The sequence below is a fragment of the Athene noctua genome, chromosome 3, assembly GCF_965140245.1.
Source record: "Athene noctua chromosome 3, bAthNoc1.hap1.1, whole genome shotgun sequence".
Lineage (NCBI taxonomy): Eukaryota > Metazoa > Chordata > Aves > Strigiformes > Strigidae > Athene > Athene noctua.
In genome coordinates this window covers 26,984,498-27,003,362 of record NC_134039.1, presented here as the reverse complement: position 1 = coordinate 27,003,362, position 18,865 = coordinate 26,984,498, and the positions used below count along the sequence as shown (strand labels likewise).

Sequence of the window (18,865 nt, the reverse complement as noted above, 5' to 3'; positions counted from 1 at the left end):
CTGGGCATTGCTGAGATATCTCTTGCCAACAAAGGCAGAAAATGGATAAAAAAGGAACTGCTGTGTGCTGCTTAAGGACTGTCTGTGAGAAGTCTTTTTTTGGGGTGTGACCTGTACATATACGAGATGCTGCGTCACCTCAAAACAAATGCTTGGGATTGCAATCACATTGGTAGCCATCGTGGGTTATGTATCACTGGTAACAGGTGAAGACCAAGCAGCAGTGAAAGAGCTGTGTATCTAAAGAACATTTTTATGCTGTTTATAAAGCACCTCTGAAGGGTTTCAACTCTGAAATAATTTAATTTTAAATAATAGCTTTGGTTAATTAACAAATGCAGTTAATTTATTAAATAAGCAATTGCATGTGGTTTCCAAAATAGCTCCAAATGTCTTATTGCTTTTCTAATTAAATATTGGAGACTGTAGTGAAAGAAAGTGAATCAACACAACAGAGAATCAGAAAAGTCTTAGAAAGCACACTGATAATAAAGACAAATTACTTTCAAATTCAAGTTAATGTGTGTTTTGAAGACTCTTGGAGAACTAACTAGGGAATAGCCTATATCGGCAAAGGCATCAATCTGTTTTAAGACTAGAAGAGTGATGGACAAAACCAAAACATCCGTTACTACAAAAACACATCACAAACAGTTACTGTTTAGTTAAAGGCAAAGGCATTATAGTAATGATGAATCTGAAGAAGAACAAGGGTGGGAGATGTAAGAAGGACATTTAAAAAAATATTATAAGGGAAAAAGTGAGAGTATTCCCTCTGGAAAAGTCATCCCTTCCTCCTGGTTTAGGCCCTGTTCTACTGTTGTTCTCAACTGAATACATTCCTCAGAAATCTCTCCCATGCAATGAAAAAAGTATCTAGGGCAGAGTCCCCTTTTTTGTTATGTGTTTGCCCAGGAGAACTAAAGTCTCCTATATGATTAGCAAAATACTGGTAACTACTACTAAATACTTTGGAAGATGACATTAGCACATTTTTACGCATACCAGTGTTGAAGACAAGGGATGTTTGTTCACAACAATAGAGTGCACTTTACGAGACAATATGATTGAAGATTTTTTCTGAAATGTGCTTGCATGCAGCTTCAGTCTGATTGTTATTTTTGATTGGACTGTAAGACCTGTTCATACTGTGTAAAAATCAGATGGGTTTAATGAGAAATGGTGAATTCACACAGAGATTGTGAACTACTTCATCCTAGTCACTCAGGTTTTCTTTTCCCAGGCATTACTACAGTGGCTGCACCAAACTACGGAGAAAGAGCCTAGCCCAATATGAAGCTCAAACCATGAGTCTCCCAGTTTTCCTTTTTATTTTTGAGGCTAATCAAAAATCCTGGGGAAAAAGGTTTGATTCGTGGAAATAGAAGACTCTACAACTTGAACAGAGTTATACAGCAGGTATGTTTACTCTGGCGCCGGGGTGCAAGGGGATCTTTCCACAAAGCTTGCACACCCACCGCACATTTTACCAAAAACTTATAGAGTGTGGATATCCATATTCACTGGGTTACATAACACAAACATACATATGCATGAGTAGGGCTGGGTTAGTTAGAAAGCATGGTGTCAGCAGTTTATGTTAACTTTGCACCTGCGCATTGCCTCCTGGTGGGGGTCTTTGGGGGTCTTTGGGAAGAAGGCTCATAGTCTTTCTCACCTTGTTTTTTCCCTGGAGCATACACAGATTCTCTTGGCCAATTTATTGAATAATAAGAGTGTTTTTCAGACTATTTACTTTCTATCTTATCTAAGAGAACCAATAGAACTTCTACCATTCGTCCATGGCTATCTTTACTCATTAGCAAAATTCCAACTAGTTAGGCCCACCTGCTACTCAAGGACAAAAGTATAATATTTTGCTGAACATTATAATCTTTGGTAGATTTTCACAGTGATCTTCTTTGTTTTGATGAACAGTAGTCCTTGGTAAAATTCCACAGAACAGTCTGGGCAAGCAGGATTCTTAGCAATATTAAAAAATTACTATATCTTGCTATGAATAAGTAAATAAGTTGCTAAGCAGTTTTCTATAAGTAAATAAATCTCAAAACAAGTAATCATTTCTCTATGTCAGGTTGTAATCCCGAAAGATTAATCTAGCCCAGCCCCAAAACCCCAAACCATAGACCACCCTTGACCAAACCAGTGAGTAGTATTGCCAGTCACAGAGTCCCTCCTACCACCACTACCATTTTCAGCCCCACTTTTCAGTCCATATATGTGCATCAAGTGGCTCTTGGAGGAAGTGCCACTCTCCAGACCCTCATTTTTCAGTCCCTAATCAAACCCTTATCCCACAAGCCATTAGGAAATACATTTTCCCCGGGAAGGTTGTGCAACACTGGGACAAGTTACCTGGCTAAACACCACCACTAGACAGCTGATGTGATCTAGTTTGGTGACTGTTCTGTTTTGAGCAGGAGACTGGACAAAATGACTTTCAGACATCCTTAGGTTTACCCATCCTTCAGTGACAAGGACCAGTGCAAAAGTGACATATGAAGTGTTAAGAAATTTAGCACATAACGAGTAAGATGGTTAGGAGTAGTAGGCCTAAAAGTTGTCTGTTTAAGCTAAGAAGTTTCTGAGCTCTGGGAACAAAGAAAGAAACTCGCATAAACATAGATAGAGGCCCCAAGGACAGAAGATGTGGAACCATGGCGACAGAAGATAATGTGCATTTTATGACCAAAGGAGTAGACCCAGGCCCTGGCAACAGAAGATAATGGACATCACACTTCAGATAAGGTGGGCAACAAAGGATTTAGTCAGAGGGGTCAGGCTTTTAGGGGCTGGCGATGTCAAAATTGGGGAAGAGGTGACGAGGAAGACTACTGGCCTTCCTCCTGAAGACCCCTGAAGACCACCACCTGGAGGCAATGCACAGCGCAAGAGTGACATGACTGTTTTAAAACTGCTGATAAAGTTTTTTGGACTAACAACACCTTAATAGTAAATATGCATGTTTGTGTTGTGCAATCCTATGAGTACGTGTAAGGTACCAGCATTTAAGTGGTAAATCTAAGGGGCTTGGTGTGCACGCTTGTGGAGGAGCGATCCCCCATGCATCCAGCTCTGCAATAAGGAATGCCTGCTTTCTAAAGCTCTGATTCTGAGTCTTAGAGAGTTTTTCTTCAACCGGTTTTATGATATCAAAAGGATCTCAGCCCTCCTCCTCTGTTTTTGGGTTGCTTGGGAGATGGGGAGAAGCTCAACTACTTAGGTTCTCTGTTCCTGCATCCTTACATTTGCTCTTCTTCAGGAAGAACTGTGATTCACCGAAAAAGGGTTTCAGCTCCAGGCCTCCAGGAGCAAAGGGCCTGCCTGGAGATTTTGTGACTGTCAGAGTGCTCTGCGACACAGTGGAGAGAAGGACTACAGTGAGAGCTGGAAATGCAGGGATAACACTATCACAACTAGAAAGCTGTGATAAGACCCATCTTACTGACCCTGGAAACAGCCTGGGAGGGGTGGGTTGTCAATGGTCTCCCTTGGAAAGCTCATTTTCAGCTGGCCCCTCTTAGTCTGCTATACTGAAAGCAACATGTAGGGCTAGGGAATGAAGGGGATGAAGAGTAGGGTATATTCTGAATCTGTCTGTACCTACAGACATTCACAGAACATCACATTGAACAAAGCAGCACAGATTGTTCCTTCTGCTCCTCAGAAAGGCAAGAAAGCCCCTTCACCCCCTAAGTCCCACCAAAGCTGGCTTTGACCACCTCCACCATGATCTGCTCCACCAAATCCTGCATACCAGACCCCTGCCTCCCATGCTGTCTGTGAAGTCTTTGAAGTTTTATACATCTGGGGTCTCCAGCTTATGCCTAGGTCCTTACTCTTCAGCAAGAGGGAAGAGGCAGCTTTGTGTTTGGGAACAGCTGATATGCCCTGCTGAACACAATATCCTTTTCCTCACAATACTGGTATGACAGAAGGAACAACAGACAGGTTAGGGGCACAGTGACAGCACTTTCCAGCCACCAGTACTGAGACTGAATCCAGAACTGCATGTCCATGCTCTTTTGAAATCAGGACATGCTGTGAAACTTGCAGGATCCATCTTGCTTGCAAATAGAGCAACGCCTACTGCTGTTACCAGCTACTTCATTAACCCAAATTGTAGAGATTAGCAAACTTTTCTGATAACCCAGACATTTTATCCATCCTCCTACCCCCAAGAAAATTTACAATATTATATGAGAATTCTATAGTAAAAATTCTGGGATAAAAAAGTGGACAATCTCATACTACACAGGCCATGAAGCTGTCAGTTTTCCACAGTGATCTTAATTTTGGAGTTTCCAAAATTCTGAATGTTTGGCATTGTGACAGTGCCCTTCCTTTAACAGAAGCACTTTGGAAGACAATATACACTGTATCAGCAAATAGATAATAGCTACAGAGTCAACCTTCCAGCCTTCCAGTTATACTGTACAAAGAAAATAACAGACGTGGCCACTGCAAACTCTGTGGTCCTGAATATTCATGTTATATCATGTAATGTACAATCCAGACAAGTTGAGCATGCTAACAGATGTCTGATCTGATATTTCCCAAAGAGACAACCTGTGGGGTACAATAATTAAAAAAAAAAAAAGAAATAAAAGCATTAGTTGGCAGGGGCTGTTTCCTTCTTAAGAAGTTTATTCAGATAGATTGTTGTTAAATGATAAAGCATATCTGACCTGAAAAATAATAATTACCAACTAGATTTCTGAATTTCATTTGCAATCCCTCTCCCAGAACTGCCACTCTCCAACCTGTATCTCTCTGTACAACACTTAGAGCAGCCATGTGTTCATACTCCAGTCTGCACTGATTGTAGCAGAAGCATATGCCACTTACAGACTAATACCAGTGCCAGAAATAAAGGAAGCAGAAGTTTCTGGGAAATTTACAGCATTAATTCTGAGCCTACAGAATACAGAAAGGGAATATTAGACTGCATGTCAAAAGTCTAAAAAGGACTTCTGATCACTGAAAACTTTCTACTATAAAAGGCAAAGTCTATGCTTTTGTAAAAGAATTTCTTAGAAATGACTGACCCTTGTATGTTTTAGGAAAGAAAGACACCTGTACCATTACACTTAGTAGAATCCTTGGAAAAAGAATCTTTGCTATCTGCCCAGGGAAAAAAAGGATGCCTGGCCAAAACAAAAACCTCCCCTTGGGAGAAAAACAAACTCCTTAGAGTGAAATGTGCTTGCTTGGGAAAATAAGTCTGTGTGTTAAACCCAGATGCTGTATCTATAAATAAATCCATGTTGTCTGAATGCTAGTGTTTGCTGAAGAACATCAAATTTCTCTTTTCCCATTCTGCATCCTCTCCCTTGCCTCAGTAAAGGGCTCTGGAGAGGATCCGTTTTTCTAAATAAAATCTTACTTGAAGATTTCGCTGCCAAAACAAATGTTTGATACTTGCTGACACGGAAGTCCCAGACACAACTTACACAACCAATGTGATCAAGTTAATGCCATTTTATTAAAGGATACACAGCAATTTACAAACTACCATAAAGTACACGCACAGCTACTTGATTGCTAATAGGCTAAAGCTACTTGTCCATGCGCCCCCTTTTGCCCTCTATGATTGGTCCCGGTGTGGTGTCCACGTGCCGCTCTCCTATGAGGCAAACATCTTGTTTTCCACAGTCCAGCTTCCTTATCTCTTTGCTATGCACGAAGTTTCTCAATCCCTTGGCCTTGCAGGTGTTCTTCACAACAGCCACAGCCTGTTGTTACAGTGAGGCCACTTGGTCTGGATCGCTCATAATATTTTCATTGTTTTCCAGTCATTCCACAAATCCCCCTTTTTGTTTTTGAGCGATCCAGACCCCTTTTATTGTTCGGTCCATCATTCTCATAAAACACTTCCATACACAGCTTAACATCATTAAAAAGATTATAATGACAATTAAAACCATTATTCCATGTAAAAACAAATCCTTTAACCATTCAGTAATTGGTAACCTTTTAGTCAAACCATTATTCCATATTCCTCCTTCTTCAAGATGTAAACCCATCATGTAAGCGTCACCACAAAACCAAGTGTCCTTTACCAGTACTGCTGAAGGGGTCATGTTTTGCCATCCCAGCCAGACTGTCTGATTATACCAACTATGATGGCTAGTCAGATTGGCTTTTTGTCCACCAAACTGTATACATCCTCAGGCCTGATTTTGCATGCTATTCCCAGCTCCTGTGGGAAGAGAGCCTCTCAGCTCTAACTCTTGTAAAGGAAGGGGGCTGTCTGATTAAGATAATTCACCATATGCCCCTGTAACATAGACAAGCCTGCTTGTGGACAATCAGCCTCTGCCTGTACTGCGTTCTTATACAATGCCCAACACGCCCCATTGATGTCCTCTGTTCCCTTATTTATTCTTGCTATGTTTTTAACAAACCCTTTAAAGTCCTGAGTGCTGAAGTATGGCATCCTAATCAAACAGGTCTGAGATGGGTTGGCAGCAGTTGCTAATCCCAGGCAAAATGCCTGCTGTCCTGATTGATTTTTCCCTGCCACCTTGGCACAACTCAGCAGTTTCTTATCTATCTTCTGAGGCCTGTTCTTCATCAAAGCCTAGCTGTTTGTCAGAGGCTGTGTAGGGCTGACAGGCCGATGCCTCCTACATCTCTTCTTTGTTTTGCAGCGGCACCTGCAAGACTTGTTTCAAGGCTTTATCAATTAAGGTTTAGGCAAACTTCAAAAGACACAGCATACTTAAAATAGTTTCACAGAAGGCTAAAAACAATACAGCAGTTACAATTACTAGTTAATAAGAGCAGGCTAATTTCACTACCCATAATTAAGGGATATGACTAAATACTATATAAATGAACAGTAAGGAAAATACGGAGTAGCACACTGACTTAATTAGGTACTAACATTCAGATCTGCAATTGCTGGAGAACCCTGGATGCAGCGAGAATTTAGAGTGCCCTTCCTCATAAACCGGAAATCCTACGCAATGCGTCCATCTGTAGGAGAGGCATCTAAAGTTGCTGCAAGCAGGTCCAGCCTCTGAATCAACAGGCCAAAATAACTGGCACTTTTCTTTGAGCAGAAACATCTGATTTCATCCTCTTGTTGGGTTTCATCCAGAGCCTGGCCAGCACTCAAGGGGGAAAACCAAGGGAGTTTCTAATAAGGTTAAACACTTGAGTTCTTAATTCTTGATATTGCTAAACAAAGAAAGTTGAATACACACATTCTTACAGCATTTCATCCTCATTAATAACTACATATCATCTAAACTACATCATTCACTAGTGACTAGTAAGCCTATATATCTCATAAAGGAGTTGCAATTACTGTTAGCATTTTCTCTTAAAAGAGTTGGCAACTGTAGTGTAGTTTGTCCTGTTGCAGTAGCAAACATTACCCAGATAGTCTGCTTAAATGATCAGTCGAAGAGATTGCAAATTGTCGGCACAGGGGCACCCACAGCACCCACAGCTGGCTCCTGAGTGCTGGCTGCCTCTCAGGCCTCAGGTGTGGTTGCACACACCTTGCCAGTAACCACCAGGGACTGTGACCTGTGGAGACACAAGCATAACCTCTTCCCCAGGTTATTAAAAGGTATTATATGGTCCTTCCCAGTTACCACTTTCTAGGGTTTTTGTTAACACTGGAGCCTTGCCCTGGACTTCTTGTTGAGCTGGTATATGTGATGAGAAATGACGCAATGTTGGTGGCACCTGTGAGACAGGGGAAATGTTTAAAAGGTTCATGACATATAATGCCTTATTTAGCCTTTCATGAGGTGTAGATTGATACCCTGCATCTCCCCCTTTTTGTGTTGTAATAGACGCTTTAGCTTGCCAGGTATATGCTCCACAATGGCCTGTCCAGTCAGTGAGTGGGGAATGCCGGGCAGATGCTTGACTCCCCACTGTATGGCAGGATGCAAACAGTGCTCCAGAAAAGGCATCAACAGAAACATGTACATATTTTAACATTACAAATGCAGCTGAGTGACGTCAGATTGGCATAATTTTGAGGAGGTGAGTCCCCAAGGGTCAACACCACTTCACTGTTGAAGAGAGGGAGTCTTTCTGTTATTCAGGGCAGGTGGCAATGATGTCTTTAGCCTGATGCCTTGATAAAGAAAACTGATTTTGTATTGCCCTGGCATTCTGGTGGAAAAAATGCATGTGAAAGCTGTGCTTGCTTGAAGACATTTGTATTAGCCACAGTAACATGTGCATAGTAACCGGAACAATGATACACACAGGTTCCTGACCAGCAAGTAATAGTAGGCACTGCCCACCTTTCAGGATCAGTTTGGCAAACATTTCTGTACAAGTAGTGACCATCTTGTGCAGTTGGTGTGACAAAAAAGAAGTCCATTCAATAATAAAAAGAGGGTCGCTAAGTGTTTCATCCCACTGAAACAGCAGAGCATATGGCTGCTCTGGGGCCAAGACCTCTCCCTCTTTTTGTTTTTGCAAAAGCCCTTTCAAGTTTTGGTGTGTTCTTTCCAGGACAGCTTGTCCCGTGCAGGAATGCAGTATACCTGTGATGTGATGTATACTTGTGATGCTTGTCTGTTTGAGATGGTGTTAGCTATACGGTGGAGATCTTGTTTTGCTTTCTCTGTAAGTACTCTGGGTGATGTCAGTGAAGGATCTCTTCGTAAAATATCAAACAAGCTATGGAGATCATCATTAGTTAGGCCCAACAACGGCCGTATCCAATTTATGGCTCCTAACAGTTTCTGTAAATCATATAAAGTCTTAACATCAGTTTTAAGTTTAACCTGTCGCAGGACAGTAGTCTGTTCACAAATTCTTCAGCCCAGGTACTGCCTGGTGATGATCTCTGTACCTTTTCAAATGCTATTTGCAACTCCATTTGAGATAGTGAGTCTTCAGTTAAAGCAAGAGCCTTTTACATGATGTCCTGTGTTTCTGCTGCTATGAGGATGTCATCCATATAATGATATATAACAGCCTGGGGGACTTGCATTCCAACAGGGCTCAAAGCCTTTGCAACAAAACCCTAACACATCGTGGGACTATTTTTTATGCGTTATGGTAAAACAACGCAGTGATACAGTCTTGCAGGTTCACTAGCATTAATAGTGGGAATGGAAAAGACAAATTTAGGTGCATCATTCGGATGCAAGGGAATGGTAAAAAAAATCAATCCTTTATATCAATTACTACAAGATGCAAGTTTCAGGTAATCATTGTTGGGGAGGGCATTCCTGGCTGTAAAGTACCCTTATCCTCCATGGCATCTTTAATGTGTCGGAGATCACACTTTTCTTTAAAATAACAAACTTAATTGTTCCTGAATTAAATCATTAAGGTGGCACGACTTTCTCCTTGGTAAGGGCCACTGACCCACCCACACATTAGTTTCAGGGTGGGTTGTGCTGAAGTGGGGATTAAGACAAATCTGATCCAATTTGAGTTCCCCATCAAGCCATACAGTCACAACCCCATAATGTAATAGGGGGTTCCAATATAAACAGATGAATATTTGCTACCCGGTTTTCTGGGCCCCTTACATGAATGAGATCCTTGATTTGAATTGCTACAGCATGACCACCAACCCTGAAAACATTTAAATTACCCAAGCTAACAGCCAATCTGCTCACATATTATGGTCATGTCTGCACCAGTATCTAAAATGCCTGTCAGCTCAACAGATTCTTCTGCTTTAGTGAGGGTGCATTTTACCAGAGGTCAACCTTGTGTCACTGTCTGAGCCCAAAATATTTAAGGAGTGCCTGCTGATCCAAATCCTGAGTCAACGCAGCTTCTTGGCATAATATTAGGGGGAGCTGCAGTAAAATACAGGTTCCAGGCCATAATTCTGATTTCCCCTTCATAATCAGCATCTATGACCCCTGGTAAAACAAACAACCCCTGTAAGGTTGTAGATGATCTTCTGACAATATTCCCCTCAGGCAGATGGCACAGAGGTGCACTCTCCCCGCAGAGTACGCACCTAAATTCAAGACAACAATTAACACAGAATTACTGCCTCCTGCTAGAGGAGATATTTCACCTGTGACACTTAAAACACCAAGCACGAACAAACAGCAGCACTGATGACCCAGAGGGCGGGCACTAGGGCTCTTCACTAAGGAATGTTCACTCGTCCTGCACTACCACCCCCCAGCACAGAGTCTGCCCTGTGCTTTGTTCCTCCCCCGCCGCTTCCCTGGCGGGTCAGAGAACTCCACACTGCGCAGCTGCAGCTGGGCTGCGTCTCACACACACAAAACAATCACACAACCACACAAAGAAGCCCCTTACACTTATTACTGACACAACATAAAATGACAAATGCTACAAACATTAAAACACCATTAAGAATATATAAAGCCATTGCCAGTTGGTTATGTGGTGTTGACAGACAAAGGGACGCCGCATCACAGTGTCAGCACCTGATGTAAAAAACTGCTGCTTTTGGTGTTCAGGGGGGGTGGGGGGTGGGGGTGGCGCGGGCCGAGAGCGCGGTGCCAGACCTGGCCGCAGGTGGTCACTCCGTGGCGGTGGGGTTCAGGGAGGCCCCGGGCCGCCACCGCCAACTCCATGCCTTAAGAGTGTATGAAACCAACTTCCAAGTAGTTGCCAGCTCACTGGCATGCTGATCCCTCTTGGAAATAGCATCCCACAACCATTCACCTATTTCAGCCCATTTTGCTGTTTCAAAGGCTGTGACGGCATTGGCAGGATAGCCCTGGTTTCTGCACCATTTAAGTAACCTTCGCACAGAAGTTTCGTTATAAGTTATCCCTCTCTTAGAGAGTATAAGTTGATTACCTCTCCCAGGTGATTTTCCATCAATCGACTGCTCTCAAACCTCCTTAATCATTTTCCAATCTAAGGCCTCTCATTCATTTCCTTGTGGGGTTACTATTACTGGAAACACCATTGATCTAAGCTGGTTAAACTGCCCCTCAACTATTGCATCCTGAATAACTCCCCACCATCTATGTGCTGGATTACCATTACCACCTGCGCCTCCCAGTGCCCACCCCCACCCCCCCTCCATTTGAGCCGATAATGGCAGCAGCCCGATTGCCACTGTTTCCTCGTGACAGCCCCCCCCCCCCCCCCCCCCCTGTTGTGAAAAAAGGGGTTAATAGGAAGAGAGGGTGGCAGCGGTGCCGTAGCTGAGCCGATTCCTTCATTCGCATTTCAAGTTCTTCTAGTTTTCTCGTTAGTTCTAGCAACTGTGGATCTTGTAAGCCATAACGGCATTGTTCATGCACCGATGGGGGTGACAGGGTGTTGTGGTTTAAGCCCAGCCGGGACCGGAGACCACGTTGCAGTTGACCCTCCCCCACCCTCAGCCAGTCAGGCTGGAAGTGAGGCACAGACCCGGGTTAAAATAAGAAGAAATTTAATACAACAGTGGCAATGATAACAACAATAAACAGCAATAACAGTGAACAAGACAAAAGGTTGTATTGGGTCTGGCTGAACTGGAATCGGTTTTCCCCTATAGCAGCCCTCACGGTGCTGTGGTTTATGCTGGGAGCTGCAGGGTGTTGATAGCACCCTGGTGTTGTGGCTGCTGCTGAGCAGTGCTTACACAGCACCAAGGCTCTTTCTGATATTTTCCCCAGTGGGACGGGGTGGGCAAGATCTTGGGAGGGGACACAGCCAGGACAGCTGACCCAAACCGACCAAAGGGATATTCCAGACCATATGACGTCTGCTCAGTATAAAGCTGGGAGAAAGGAGGAAGGGGGTGGGGTCACCCTTGGTCCTCCGAGGCAACTACTACGCGTATTGGAGCCCTGCTTCCTGAGAAGGCCCGACATCGCCTCTTCATGGGAAGTAGAGAATAAATCTGTTTGCTTTTGCTTCCGCGCGCGGACTTTTGCTTTGCTTTGCTTATATTAAAACTGCTTTTGTTTCACCCACAAGGGTTAGTTTATCTTCTTTCCCCTCTTTACCCTGTTGAGAAAACAAAGGGAAGGGGGGGGAAAGTGATAGAGCGACTTGGTGGATACCTGGCATTTAGCCAGAGTCAAACCATCACAGTCTATTCTGGCGCCCAACGTGGGGCAAAACAACGGCAGTTTTATATTAAATGTGCTGTAGCTATAGTAGTTATTAAGCAACAAGCTCTTGTGCTGGTCACGGGCTTGTTTATTGCGCTGCTTATCTTTATTTTGTTAAGCTCGGGAACATGCTGCAAGGAATCGGGAACATCATGAGTGGTTTTATTTTGCAGGCTCCCGAGGTACTTAGTCATCCTTATGTTAGTTCATTGATACTCTTTATTAATGCTGTTCGCCTGTTGTGGGTTGTGTGGAGCTCGGTATGCTCTTGGTGTAAGAGAACGCAAATTTTGAGTGAATCGGTGCCAAAATGTGCTCTGAGGCGGCCTGTTCCTGGGTGGCAGGGAGAGTGGAAGGAGTTGGGCAGATTCCTAGGACGGTTATCACCTCCTGTAGCCTGGGATCTCACCCCTGAACAGGCAAGCAACCCCACAAAATTGACACATCACCTGATAGAGGGATGCCTTGCCTATCCCAATGAGAATCAACAACTTCTAGCACTTTACTGGGGCCTGGCCTGTGCTTATCGAGCTGCAGTTCAGCACTCTCAAAGTGCTGTGGTTGACATGGGAACTCAAACAATAACAACAACAGAGATTGCCCCAGTAGTAAAAAAGAAACAATGGACAAGGAGAACAACAGGCCCATACCCTCGATTAATAAGGGAGGAGAAAGAGGAGGAAGAAGCTGGTCCTTCAGCAAAGGTATCAGAAGAGGGAATAACAGAACTGAAACAGGAGGCAGAAACTACCCGGTCCCTGACGTCATCAGAACTGCGAGATCTGCGGAAAGACTACTGCCGCCAGCCGGGTGAGCGGATCGCTGCCTGGCTGCTGCGATGCTGGGATAACGGGGCAGATGCTCAACAGCTGGAAGGTAAGGAAGCCCAACAGCTGGGTTCCCTTGCTAGAAATCGAGGAATTGAAAGGGGAATTGGAAAGGAGACAGCAATTTGCAGTCTGTGGAGACGGCTCCTTTCAAGTGTTAAAGCAAGGTATCCTTTTAAGGAAGATCTTATGGACCACACCCCAGGGAAGTGGGCTACTGCAGATGAAGGTGTCCAGTACCTGAGAGAATTAGCAGTGATGGAAGTCATCTATGGTGATCCAGATAATGATGAAGCCCCTAAAAATCCAGAGGATGTCCCATGCACACGGGCCATGTGGAGGAAGGTGATTAAAGGTGCGCCATCCTCGTATTCTGCCGGCTTGGCCGCAATGTACTACCCAGAAATGGATGCAGGAGAAGGACTAAGATGTACGCCAACTGTGGAGGCAGTCTCTTCCTGGCTTCAGAACTTTGAAGAGAGTCTTGGTACCTCCTCATCTCTACGGGCGAGTGCCCTGGATGTTAGGAGCTCCCCAAGAAATCATTTCTCTTCTGTCCCAGTCAGGGGGAAAGGAAAGCCAAGGCGCATGACACGTGGCGAACTCTGGTTCTTCCTGCGCGACCAGGGGGAGGACATGAGGAAGTGGGATGGTCAACCCACCTTTAAGTTGGAAGCACGTGTACATGAATTGCGAGGAAAGACCCCTGCCAACAAGAAGACATCTAAGAAGGTTGCTAATGTAGCTGGTGTAAAACCACAAGGAAGTAACCAGCGATCTCCCAGATACAGAAAGACTGAGATCACCTCCCTTGATCCTGAAGAAGGAACCTCTGGCCTGGCACGGCAAGAGTCAGACAGTGAGTACTCCGACCAAGAACAGGAATAGAGGGCCCCTGCCTCCAGCCAGGAGGAGGAAAGGGATGATCGGGTGTATTGGACAGTGTGGATTCGATGGCCTGGCACATCAAATCCACAGAAGTACCAGGCTTTAATTGACACCGGGGCACAATGTACACTAATGCCGTCAAGTTATAGAGGGGCAGAACCTATCTGGATCTCAGGAGTGACAGGGGGCTGTCAAGAACTATCAGTATTGGAGGCCGAGGTTAGCTTGACTGGGGACAAGTGGGAAAAACATCCCATTGTAACTGGCCCAGAAGCCCCTTGCATCTTGGGCATTGACTATCTCAAGAGGGGATACTTCAAAGACCCAAAAGGATACCGATGGGCTTTTGGTGTGGCCAGTGTGAATACAGAAAAGGTAAAACAGTTGTCTAATCTGCCCGGCCTCTCAGAAGATCCTTTTGTTGTGGGACTGTTGCAAGTTGAAGAACAACAGGTGCCAATTGCTATGAGGACCGTGCACCGACGGCAGTATCGTACAAACCGAGACTCTCTGGCTCCCATCCAAGAATTGATTCGTCAACTGGAGAACCAAGGTGTCATCAGTAAGACACATTCGCCTTTTAATAGCCCAATATGGCCAGTGCGAAAGTCTGACGGAGGGTGGAGTTTAACAGTAGACTATCGTGGCCTGAATGAAGTGACGCCACCACTGAGTGCTGCTGTACCAGATATGTTAGAGCTCCAGTATGAACTGGAGTCAAAGGCAGCCAAGTGGTACGCCACAATTGACATTGCCAATGCATTCTTTTCAATTCCTTTGGCAGAAGAGTGCAGGCCACAGTTTGCTTTCACGTGGAGGGGTGTCCAGTATACCTGGAATCGACTGCCCCAGGGGTGGAAGCACAGCCCCACTATTTGTCATGGACTAATTCAAACTGCACTGGAACAGGGTGATGCCCCTGAACATCTACAATACATTGATGACATCATTGTGTGGGGCAATGAGGCAGAAGAAGTGTTCAAGAAAGGACAAAGAGTAATTGAGATTCTTCTGAGAGCTGGGTTTGCCATAAAGAAAAGCAAGGTCAAGGGACCAGCACGAGAAATTCAGTTCTTGGGAATAAAATGGCAAGATGGACGCCGTCATGTGCCATTGGATGTTGTCAACAAGATAGCAACTATGTCTCCACCGACCAACAAGAAGGAAACACAAGCTTTCCTAGGACTTGTGGGATTTTGGAGGATGCATATTCCAGGTTACAGTCAGCTTGTGAGCCCTCTCTATCAAGTGACCCGAAAGAAGAACAATTTTCAGTGGGGTCCTGAGCAGCAACAAGCCTTTGAGCACATCAAACAAGAGATAGCTCGAGCGGTAGCTCTTGGGCCTGTTCGGACAGGACCAGCTGTGCAAAATATACTTTACACATCAACTGGGGAGCACGGACTCACATGGAGCCTCTGGCAGAAGATACCAGGTGAAACTCGAGGTCGACCATTAGGATTTTGGAGCCGGGGATATCGAGGATCAGAAGCCCACTACACTCCGACTGAAAAGGAGATACTGGCAGCATATGAGGGGATTCGAGCTGCTTCAGAAGTTGTTGGTACAGAAGCACAGCTCCTCTTGGCACCACGGCTGCCTGTATTACATTGGATGTTCAAAGGAAACATCCCTTCCACACACCATGCAACCAGTGCTACCTGGAGTAAATGGGTCGCGTTAATCACTCAACGGGCTCGACTGGGGAAACCCAACCATCCAGGGATCCTGGAAGAGATCATGGACTGGCCAGAAGGTAGAGATTTTGGAGTGCGGCCTGAGGAGGTGGCTCGTGCCCAAGAGGCACCGCCATATAACGAGTTACCAGAAGATGAGAGGCGTTATGCTCTCTTTACTGATGGATCCTGTCGTGTGGTAGGAAGCCATCGGAAGTGGAAAGCTGCTGTGTGGAGTCCCACAAGACAAGTCGTTGAGGCCACTGAAGGAGAAGGAGAGTCAAGTCAGTTCGCAGAAGTAAAAGCGATCCAACTTGCCCTAAAGATTGCTGAACGGGAAAAGTGGCCAGTATTATATCTCTACACGGACTCCTGGATGGTGGCTAACGCCCTGTGGGGGTGGCTACAGGAGTGGAAGAAGACCAATTGGCAGCGCAGAGGTAAACCCATCTGGGCTGCTGCATTGTGGCAGGACATCGCTGCCCGAGTGGAAAACGTGGCTCTAAAGGTGCGTCATGTAGATGCTCATGTGCCAAAAAGGCGTGCCACTGAAGAACACCAAAACAATGAGCAAGCAGACAAAGCTGCCAAAATTGAAGTAGCTCGGCTGGACCTGGACTGGGAGCGTAAGGGTGAGCTGTTTGTAGCTCGATGGGCCCATGAAACATCAGGGCATCTTGGCAGAGATGCAACGTACAGATGGGCTCGTGATCGAGGGGTGGACCTGACCATGGAGGCCATCTCACAGGTCACTCACGAATGTGAAACATGTGCTGCAATCAAGCGAGCCACACGAGTAAAGTCTCCCTGGAACAGAGGGCGATGGCTGAGTTTTCAATACGGTGAGGCCTGGCAGATTGACTATATTGGACCACTGCCACGAACACGCCAAGGCAAGCGCTACATACTCACCATGGTAGAAGCAACTACGGGTTGGCTAGAAACATACCCTGTAAATCATGCCACTGCCCGAAATACCATCTTGGGTCTTGAAAGGCAAATTTTATGGCGACATGGTACTCCTGAAAGAATCGAGTCAGACAACGGGACCCATTTTCGAAATAATCTTATAAACTCCTGGGCAAAGAAACATGGCATTGAGTGGGTGTATCACATCCCTTATTACCCACAAGCGTCTGGAAAGATTGAAAGATATAATGGACTGTTGAAGACTATGTTGAGAGCATTGGACAATGGGGGATGGAAGCATTGGGATATAAATTTAGCAGAAGCCACTTGGCTAATTAATACCAGAGGATCTGTTAACCGTCCTGGGCCTGCCCAAACAAACCCCCTTCATACTGTGGGAGGAGATAAGGTCCCTGTAGTACACACAGGGAGGTGGCTGGGGAAGGCAGTGTGGATTGCTCCTCCCTTGGGAAAAGGCAAGCCCACTCGTGGGATTGTCTTTGCCCAGGGACCTGGATGTACTTGGTGGGTAATGCGGGAGGATGGGACTACTCAGTGTGTGCCTCAAGAACATTTAACCTTGGGGGGAAAGTAATCTGTGGGATGAGTTGTATGTTGCAGGAAGTGATGGAGGAAGTAGGAACGATGAAGAGTGAACCAGACATGTGCAATGACGACCCAAACCTAGCCGGTGCTGGAGTCCAACGGTCAAGCATACTTCTGTCCTGAGCATCTATCTTGACAGATGGAAGCCAAGACACTGAACATCTGAAGAAGTGAAGAAAGCTTATGGAATAGATAAATGAATATTATGTGGGACCTGGGCATTACGTAAATGGTATGGAATAAGGGGTGGAGACTGTATTGGGTCTGGCTGAACTGGAATCGGTTTTCCCCTATAGCAGCCCTCACGGTGCTGTGGTTTATGCTGGGAGCTGCAGGGTGTTGATAGCACCCTGGTGTTGTGGCTGCTGCTGAGCAGTGCTTACACAGCACCAAGGCTCTTTCTGATATTTTCCCCAGTGGGACGGGGTGGGCAAGATCTTGGGAGGGGACACAGCCAGGACAGCTGACCCAAACCGACCAAAGGGATATTCCATACCATATGACGTCTGCTCAGTATAAAGCTGGGAGAAAGGAGGAAGGGGGTGGGGTCACCCTTGGTCCTCCGAGGCAACTACTACGCGTATTGGAGCCCTGCTTCCTGAGAAGGCCCGACATCGCCTCTTCATGGGAAGTAGAGAATAAATCTGTTTGCTTTTGCTTCCGCGCGCGGACTTTTGCTTTGCTTTGCTTATATTAAAACTGCTTTTGTTTCACCCACAAGGGTTAGTTTATCTTCTTTCCCCTCTTTACCCTGTTGAGAAAACAAAGGGAAGGGGGGGGGAAGTGATAGAGCGACTTGGTGGATACCTGGCATTTAGCCAGAGTCAAACCATCACAAAGGTATACAGAGAAATACCACAAAGTGGTCACGGAACAGCTTCCTGCCACCAAGCCCACAAAAGAGCAAGTAAGAAGGTTCCTCCCCTGGACCTGACGCCAGCATGGTATGAATAACCCGGCTGAAGATCCCTTCCCTCTCTCTCTCTGCTGGGCAAACCTAACCCTCTCCTAGTTGAACCAGGACATAATCCACCCTTTAATTCTATACCATCTGTGTCATGTCCAGCTGCCATTTAGCAGTTAACAATAACAAAGTAATAATTTACACAGGCACAGCATAATTTACAGCATGTTCTCACCCAGAATCAAGTCCCCCTGTGGTACACATCGGACCTCTCCCTTGTCCTGCATCACCCACAAGGTGCACCCAGGTCCTTGGGCAAAAGCAATCCTGTGGATGGGTTTGCCTTTACCTTTGCCTCGTGCAAGAATAAACCACACCATTTTTCCCAATATATTCCTCAGGCACACCATAGGGACTTTATCCCCATCTACAGCACGTGGAGGTTTCAACTGAGCCGGGCCAGCTCGACTAGGAGATCCTCTTGTGCTGACTAGCCAGGTGGCCTTTGCTAGATGCATGTCCCAGTCTTTGAAGGTCTCACCTCCCAGTGCTTTCAATGTGGGTTTTAACAGTCCATTGTAGCGCTCGATCTTCCCAGAGGCTGGTGCGTGGTAGGGGATATGGTAGACCCACTTGATGTCATGTTCTTCTGCCCAGGCATTGATGAGGCTGTTTTGGAAGTGGGTCCCATTGTCTGACTCAATTCTCTCTGGGGTGCCGTGTCACCACAGGACTTGGGTTTCAAGGCCCAGGATGGTGTTCTGGGCGGTGGTGTGGGGTGCTGGGTAAGCTTCCGGCCATCCAGTGGTTACTTCCACCATTGTGAGCACGTGGCGCTTCCTGTGGCAGGTCTGTGGCAGTGTGATGTAGTTGATCTGCCAGGCCTCTCCATATCTATATTTCAGCCATCGCTCTCCATTTCGCTGGGGCTTCACCCACTTGGCATGTTTGATTGCAGCACACATCTCACATCCGTGGATGATCTCTTCAATGGTGTCGATA

General features: G+C 45.6%; 1 protein-coding gene across 1 annotated transcript in view; it reads right to left on the bottom strand.

The window, feature by feature from the left end:
* The window catches only part of LOC141958379 (BPI fold-containing family C protein-like), a 36,510-nt gene that overhangs the window by 3,825 nt on the left and 13,820 nt on the right, over window positions 1–18,865 (bottom strand). The window contains 4 exon segments of the mRNA XM_074901165.1: window positions 504–631; window positions 3,268–3,373; window positions 3,941–3,944; window positions 4,813–4,938. Coding sequence (XP_074757266.1) covers window positions 504–631; window positions 3,268–3,373; window positions 3,941–3,944; window positions 4,813–4,938 — 364 coding nt within the window.